Here is an 8,123-nt window from a genome sequence, read left to right as displayed (position 1 = left end):
CTAAAAAATACAAGTGACAGAAGAACCCCATCATACCTTTCTTACTAGTGTGCATTACTTCCCCGTATTACCATTTATACTGAAAATGATGACAGAGAAGGAAGGGGAAAGGTAAGGCAACCCATGGTTCCCTTCCCTTTCAGTCCTTCCATACTCAAATTGGTAGGATGTGTGCATATCAAGAAGGGAAATAAAAACAGTTGAGTTGGTTCTGTGTAGCATTTACACTGTTCTGATAAGCACAAAATGCATATGCATGTATAAACTAGGAAATATGAATTGTGTAATTTTGGTGATTCTATGTATGAGTTAAATGCTTTTATATTTGCATTTATAAATGGCATTGCACAAAATAAAGATGAATGGTAAAATTCATTCTAATAATTTAAAATTCTAATTTTTCTTTACTTAGAATGACATTAAAAAGCAAATAAAAAACATCATTACAAGTCAAGGGAGGAATGACAGAAGAAAGAAAAAGCTTTATATTTTAGTAAGTATAATGGTACTTTTTTCTTCCTTTTTGAACAAGGGGCCCCACATTTTTCATTTTGCTCTGGGCTCAGCAAATTATGTAGCTGGCCGTGACTGAGCTAGTTTAAGCAGAAAGGGATTAAAGGACAGTATTTAGTTCACAGTTCTCTGAGAGAACCAGGCTTGGATAATACATTGCTATAAACAACACCCAGGAAAAACTAAACCAGAAAGAACACTCATCCCACATCACAGGGCTATTCTAGTGGAAACTCATCCCAACACCACCTGCCGGTCAGCACCTATACTCTAAAAATGGATGCGAGAACTCTTCCCCAGCTACCCAGAAGAACCAAGTATCTCCACCATGGTGTTTGCCGGAAAATCCCATCTCCCTGAGTGTGGCTGAGGCATCATGTTGTTCACCTTCACACATATGTCTTGAATGGGTGCATCTGATTGCTGGAAACGAGGTCAAATGTACTGATATGCTGAAGCTAGCTGCTGATTGTTAGCATCTTTTCCAACTAATTCCACATTCAGTGAAGTCATTTTGGTAGCTTGGGAGTAATCACACCCCAAAGATTGGCCAAAGCTACAAATCAGAGTTTTTCCCTTCCCCAGCCATTAGTAAACATTTACCAGCACACCATCATCTAGCTGCAAGCAGCACTCTAGCTGCAAGGGAGTCTAGAAACTGTAGTTTTTAATTTTCTAGCTTCTAAAGTGCAGAAAATTAAGCTAAAAGGGGGCTGGATGAGTGTTGGGTAAGCCATCTTATAAAACCTGCTGAAAGATTATGGTAGCCATTGCCTTCTGTTCTAGATTATAAATTGCTAATAGGCAAATACTGACAGACATACAACAGTATTGGTACAGAAGGTTTGGCAGGTTTTTACTAAAAGCATGACATGATGAGTATAGGTCAGGGGACTAGAAGAGATAAATGTCAGTTGAGATGACTAAAATACATTTTTATGATGCTAGACTATAAACTTTGTAAGTAAGAGCAGGGACCATGTCTGTTTTGTCTCACTGTATCTCAAATCACCCAGCAAACAGAAGCCACTCAACAGTAACAACAATACAAAAAGAAATACTTAAGGATAGAGAGAGTTCAATTTTGGCATTTCTCTTATTCTGTGTAGATAAGACAATTCCAAATGATTTTGTTTACTCCCTTTAGATGAGTTAAACCTCTGGATGTCAATAGTTCATGATGATACTTTCACATATGTTATCTCATTTGAGTCTGTACCATTCCTGAGAAGTTAAAACAGGAATTACTATCCATTTCATAGATGAGGAAACAAACTCCAAAAAGTGATCTTTCCAAACTCATTCAGCTAGTAAATGATGGTTTAAAATTTTCATTTCCCGACTTAAAATTCCAGAACTCTTTCTTACTCACACATTGGATAGTGATTAATTAGGGAAGTATTCTCAGGTTTTCAATTCAAGCATCAGCTTAAACTCAATTACATGCAATGGACAAAACATCCTAATTTCATGCTGCAAATGTTTTTCTTCAAGAGTGAACATTCTTTCCTTGGCGTTTTGGAAAGACTTGAATTGTGGTTGCAATTGCCTTTTCTTAGTCAATGATGTTGATTCAAGAGATAGGGGGAAGGAAACCCTTTTCTAGAAATAGTTAATGCATGAATTTGATACTTTTACCTTTTTCTAGTTAGGAATAGTATAATTTAAATATTATGGATGTACTTGAATATAGTACAGGCACTCTCGATTTTATATTACTTTAGAATCATGAGTAGTGGGTGAGGTTGCTAAGACAGATTTCCAGGCCTCATCCCTAAAGATGTGACTTAGTAAGAGCCAAAATATTAAATTTTTTTAATTAAATATTTTATTTATTTATTCATGAGAGTCAGAGAGAGAGAGAGAGAGAGAGGCAGAGGCAGAGGGAGAAGCAGGCTCCCTGCCTAGCAGGAAGACCGATGCAGGACTCAATCCCAGGACCCTGGGATCATGACCTGAGCCGAAGGCAGACGTCCAACCATCTGAGCCACCCAGGCGCCCCCAAAATATTAAATTTTAAAACTCCAGTGCCATAGACTGTTATGAGAATCACTGGTGTCATGCATCTGACATTCAGCTTGTACAAAAATATTTATTTTACGAGAAAATGCATTTTAGCACAGTAATGCTATTTTTAAATCACTTCCATAGGCTTCTAAAACTTAAGAGATTTGCCTTTTAAAAATATTAGGTAATTTCCTGTATATTAGAAATCTTGCTACCTATGTTTATTATAATCATGCTCTGAGGTTGAAAACTGCAGACTAATTTACTGTAGTAATCAGCCTCAAATCCCTTGGAGCATAAATTCTTATTAGCATTATATGTTATGGAATTTATAGACAGCTTACCAGTGATCTGTCCCTTTGAACCTTTTGATTTTCCTATTTGAAGAACCAAAATGGTTCAAAATGAGGATCTTTCACAGCACTTAAAATACATGGCAACCTACTAACCATTAAAATACACCTGCATCATATGTAAGTGTGAATGATCTCTAATTAGGGCAGGCTGAAAATGAGTGTCAAAAGTCCTTTATTCAGTGTCATACTTCGAACTTGAAACCATGGTTTCTGCCTCCTACTGCTTAAATCTTTTTGTTGGGATGAAACCCTTCCGGTTTTGTTAAGTGAAACTCTCGTTCCACGGAGGAGAAAACTAAGGTCCAAAGAAACCAAATTATTTGTCCAAGGTCACACCCAGTATTAGTGACCAAGTCAGACAAAAACCCCTCGGTTCCAATATGATGGCCAACCCAGCTGCTTCTGTTCTTTTTTTTTTTTTTTTTCGATTTCATTAACTGCACCCCTGTCTATACCCCCCTTTTTGGATAAAGTTGTTTTGTTTAACAGTCCTTCCCTACCTCCTTTTGCTTTTATGCCTTTGGGTAGTAAAACCTTAAACAGATAGTTAATGAATAACACTGGGTGTCCACATCTAATGCGGTGACTTTCACGGGCCTTTTTCTTTGGCCGAACATTTCTCTGAAAGGCTCTTAATCCTGGATTCTGCCGGGGGAGGGAGAAGAGGAGGGAGGTCACTGAGCGCGGACAAGTCCTTACATGTACACGCGCGCGCCCGGAACGCAGCCTGCGGGGCCAAAGAGGAAACCAAGGAAGGATCTATTAGGGCGGGAGAAAAACACCGCGGTGGGAAATCCCTGAGCATCGGATCTGCCAACCCCTGGCAAAGCTAAGCAGAGCGGAGCGTGAACAAACCCCTTTAGGTGGCCAGGGGCAAACATCGCAGCACCGCGTAAAAGGATGGGGCGCGGCGGCTCCAGCCGCACCAGCGGGAGGGAGCGCCCGGGCGGCCCTTTTATAGGCCGGAGCCCGCGCTCGCGCGCCTCCGCCCCTCGCACCGCCCCCGGGCCACGCGCAAAGCCGCGGCGTTACCTGAGAAGGGCCGGCTGCATCCGCGCTCGGCCCCGCCCGTTCCGCCGCCCGCCCTCCCGCGAGGCCGCGGCGGCACGAGATCTGCGCCTTGCCTTCCTCCTCCCGCGGGCGGGTTTTCTTACCTTGTAAAAAGCTGTCTCCGCGGCTGCCCCCCGCCTCCTCCGCAGGATGTGAAATGGCGGTCGGCTAGGCGAGCGTGAGCACCGCAGCTCCCGCTTATCACGCCTCGCCGCCAAAACGGCCCCGAACACTTGTGGCCCCCCTCCCGCAAGCCCCTCGGAGCCCATCCATGACATCGGCGCTCCGCCGCCCCCCTCCGCTGCCCCCACCCAGGTGGCCGTGCCCACCAGCCGAGTCATCGATTCCCCGCGCCAGTCGTGGGCCCAGCTTTCCACCAGCTTCCTCCCTCGCTGCGAGCCCCGGGGGCGGGGGAGAAAACACCTTCTCGGCCCCCGCCCGGGTGTCCCGCTCGGGTGCCCGCCCCGCTCCCTCCCTTTCCCGCCGCGTCCCCTCCCCCAACTACTCACCGCCCTCCCTTCGCCACACACACAACCCCCTTCTCCCTTCCCCCAGTGGTTGCGTCCGTGACATCATCATCATGGCAACAAGAGCTGCAGCCTGGGACCGAGGAGCCCGTGTGATTCCCGGCGGCGGCGGCAGCGGCAGTGGCGGCAGCACCAGCACCGACGAAAGCGCCAGGGCTTCTCTCCTATTGCCCCTCGCCGGGTGCTCCTGAGGAGGCGGCGGCAGCAGTGCCAACACCGCCCCGCCCGCCGCCGCTGCTCACGGTTTCTGTGTGTGTGAGGGGAGGGGGCCGAGCCGAAGAGGGGAGGGGGCGCCGCCGCTGCTGTGGGGCCGTCGCCGCGGAAGGAGCCGCCGCCGCCGCCGCCGCTGCTGCTGCCGCCAGATCGCTCGTGAAGAGGAGGCGGTGGCGGCGGCGGCGAACATGTTTTCAGTGAGGATAGTGACTGCCGACTACTACATGGCCAGCCCGCTGCAGGGGCTGGATATCTGCCAATCCCCCCTCACCCAGGCCCCTGTCAAGAAGGTGCCGGTGGTGCGAGTCTTCGGAGCGACCCCAGCAGGTAAGCGGGCGCGGGGCGCGGGCTGGAGCCGGCCGGGCGCCGGGGCTGCCCTCCCCGCCGCGCGCACGCCGCCGGTCCTCGGTGTATCGCTGCCGCCGGTTCCCTTCCCTCCGCCCTTCTCGCCTTTCCCCCGGTGCGTGACAAGAGGCGCAAAAATGAGGGTCCGCGCGGGCGCTGCGCCGCCTCCTCCCCGGGGAGGGAGGCGGCGGGCGCCGAGTGTTTCCAGTGCGTGCGGCGGCCGGGAGCCGGATCCGGACTCCCTGTCTCGGGCCGGGGGGAAGCGGGCGCCCGCCAACAGCGCTCTGGCCCAGGAGGATGGGCCAGGTGACCGCGCCATGTCCTCCCTGAACGGGTTCACAGGGCCCCGCTCTGAGGTCTGTCGCTGGTGGGACTGCGGACACCCCCGTGCGTCTCCCAAGTGCCCTTTCTGGAAATGGCTGTAAGAGGAGTGAGGAAGTGTCAGCTCTCTGTATTCAGTCTCTCCTCGCCGCCTCTCGCCCGCGCTTTCCTCTGCCCCTTCCGGAGATGCCGCGGGCTGAAGAGTGGCGCCTGGGGCCAAATAATCTTTCGCATTGAAGTGACCATGTGGTTCTGCTGTGAGTGCAGGTCGTGACTCCTTAGAGTTTAAGCCTCAGAGTCTGGGGACTGGGCAGCATCCTCAGGTGCATTGCTTTGAGGGAAACGTGGATCCTTGCGAGTAGAAAATGCGTGTGTGCTGCCCAACGTAAAACATCCCATTCAATAACGTGAATTTCTTAAGAACCGCAGCTGAACTCAGCAACACAAACATTTAGAAATGCCCCTATGCTGAGTTGTGGTATTGCATTTTAAATACACGTATCTTTAAAGTAAAAACTGATGAACGAGTAGGGTGGGGAGACAGCAGTGACAGAAGCTACATTCTCAAAAGCTCTTAGGGGTTTGTGATAATATAAATAGGTAGTGGCCAGATTTACAAGGTTTTAAATTGTTGTGATTTTCGACATGCTTTGAACTACCTACGTGAAATAATGGAGCTGCCTCCTAGAAAGGGATGCTCTTACCTCTAGCTATGTATTGCCCTATGGGATTTTAGATAGCATTTCCCACTTGATGCTCCTTGCCCTAATCACTTCATCTTATTACTGTTTCTGTGGACTACCAAGATAACACTTTCTCAAATACAAGCACTCATTTTCAAGCAGTTTTCTTTTAATGTGAATTCTCTTTGTTAAAAATTTCAGTGTTGTTAGTGAGATTTGTATTCCTTTTTAAAATAATGAAAACGATTTTGATGCTAGGGACCTGATAAAATGGGGACTTTGAGTGCTGTTCATTTGGTGAAAGTATAACACCTGAAACTTTGGAGGCTGGAAAATAGAGGCAATGAAGTTCTGAAGGATAGATTTTCTGCCCTTTTAAATGTATTGGTGCTTTGTTTCTAATTGGAATTTCAGTGTAATATACTGTTTGTTCTCACTTCAAGTACAGAGGAAGAATAAGATAGTGACGTTTATATAGCTCTTTTCAGCCAGATTTCTGAATTATAAAGTGACATGCTAATAGGATATATTGTGGCATTTCTATGTATTAAAGTTTGTATGATTTGGATTACTTTTCTGCGCATAGTTGTTTGTTTTTTTCCCCCTCTACACAAGTCATTGTGTAGATATTGGATATCATCCAATATCCCTGGATGATTTTCAAGCTGTGTTATAGTAGTTTTGTTTGTGGAATAGGTGAATTTCACTGTGAGCTAGCAGTAATTCTATAACGTGAGAAAATACTCTTTAAAAGATAAAGATGATGAGGTACTTTTGTGTTTTTCAATATAAAAAAGACACAGGACTATTCGATGATAAATATTTTTTCCCTTCTGGACATCTTGCAATAGATTAACAGCCCCCCGTTAAAAAAAACTTCAAAAAATATACTTTGAAATGCATAATGTAAATGAATGTGGATGACTTTTTTACATATATCGAAGGATATAAAAGTTGATACAAAGAAACTGAAACTTAAAGTTAAGGAGTATCAAATTGAGTTTACTATAAGTATAGTTCTCCATTTTACACATAAAACTTCTGTTTCTTCAACAGGTGAAAAAATTTGAAGTCACTGGCATACATTTAGAGTTTATAGCCTTCAGAATCAAGCCAACATTTTCAACATGTTAGAAACTCCCAGTAAAATTAGTATTAATGAAACGTAAACAAAAACTGTACAATTATCTGCTCCTGAATTCTCTCCCCAAAGACATCTAGTCCAGTTCACCCATTAAAATAAAACCTGAAAATAATTAATATAAAAGGTCAATCTGACTTAGTAAAACTCTGAATGATAGAATTTTTAATGAAGACCGTTTTATTGTTTGGAAATACAAACTATGTTTATGTATTTACTAATTAGTAAAACAATGAAAAATAGTAACATAAATCTGTGTTACATAGAGTACCATAAATTTAAGCCTTTCATATAAATTTAAGCTTTTCACATATAGTAGTTAATTTTGGAAGCCCTTAATTATCTTGATTTGGAGAAAAGCTGTTTTTAAACTGAGTTTGCTTTATAAATGAGTCCTGAAAAATAAGCAGAAAAAATTGTTTCCCAAATAGGGCATTTTATATTTGTATTATAAATTCTGAACTGATTGGTTTCTTACATTTTTACTAGTTCAGTTTTTCTATTCAAAAAGGTATTTTTCTGCTTTAGAAAACAGTCCGGTTGACTTCTGATTGTCCTGTGTTTTGAGGGCATATCTTGAGTAATTTAAGAAATAAATTGTCTTAGGTTTAAAAGCTCTCCTATCTTGAGTTGGTGAAATTTGAAAAGGTATTAAAGAAAGTGGCATATTCAAATTTGAATGGTAAATCCTGACTCATTTAATCCCTTGCCGACTGAGGATATTGATTACTGAATCACTTAATTTTTCTTCATGTGAGTGATGGAATTATTTTTAAAACCAAAAAACCTCTTCTGCTTTTCTTCACTCCTTTAAAAATGTCTTGAACGTTGTTTTGATATAACAATGTATTGAGCAATGTAATAACGTTTCAGTAACTTGTTTTAATGGAGAGAAGCAAGGTTATAAATAACTAAAGCAGAGGGCTGTGTTTTTTCACTTAGATTTGAATACAGGTGTGACTGCTCT

General features: G+C 44.2%; 2 protein-coding genes across 7 annotated transcripts in view; one reads left to right on the top strand and one right to left on the bottom strand.

The window, feature by feature from the left end:
• LOC135365601 (uncharacterized) overlaps window positions 1-4,411 on the bottom strand; it is an 81,418-nt gene extending 77,007 nt beyond the window's left edge. For both annotated transcript variants that reach the window (XR_010413735.1, XM_064598006.1), the window contains exon 1: window positions 4,031-4,411. Coding sequence is in view for 1 of the 2 variants with exons in the window: in XM_064598006.1 (XP_064454076.1) it covers window positions 4,031-4,267 (237 nt within the window). In the remaining variant the exon portion in view is untranslated. The remainder of the gene's footprint in view (window positions 1-4,030) is intronic.
• Window positions 4,408-8,123, top strand: part of REV3L (REV3 like, DNA directed polymerase zeta catalytic subunit) — a 182,120-nt gene continuing 178,404 nt past the window's right edge. For all 5 annotated transcript variants that reach the window (XR_008505367.2, XM_045865328.3, XM_045865329.3 and 2 more), the window contains exon 1: window positions 4,408-4,993. Coding sequence is in view for 4 of the 5 variants with exons in the window: in XM_045865328.3 (XP_045721284.1) it covers window positions 4,855-4,993 (139 nt within the window). In the remaining variant the exon portion in view is untranslated. The remainder of the gene's footprint in view (window positions 4,994-8,123) is intronic.

This window comes from Mirounga angustirostris, unplaced genomic scaffold, assembly GCF_029215605.1.
Source record: "Mirounga angustirostris isolate CCGP_5_RB_7025 unplaced genomic scaffold, mMirAng1.0.hap1 SCAF_8, whole genome shotgun sequence".
In the NCBI taxonomy this organism is placed as follows: Eukaryota; Metazoa; Chordata; class Mammalia; order Carnivora; family Phocidae; genus Mirounga; species Mirounga angustirostris.
The sequence above is the reverse complement of the archived record's forward strand: the minus strand, read 5'-3'. Positions and strand labels throughout refer to the sequence as shown.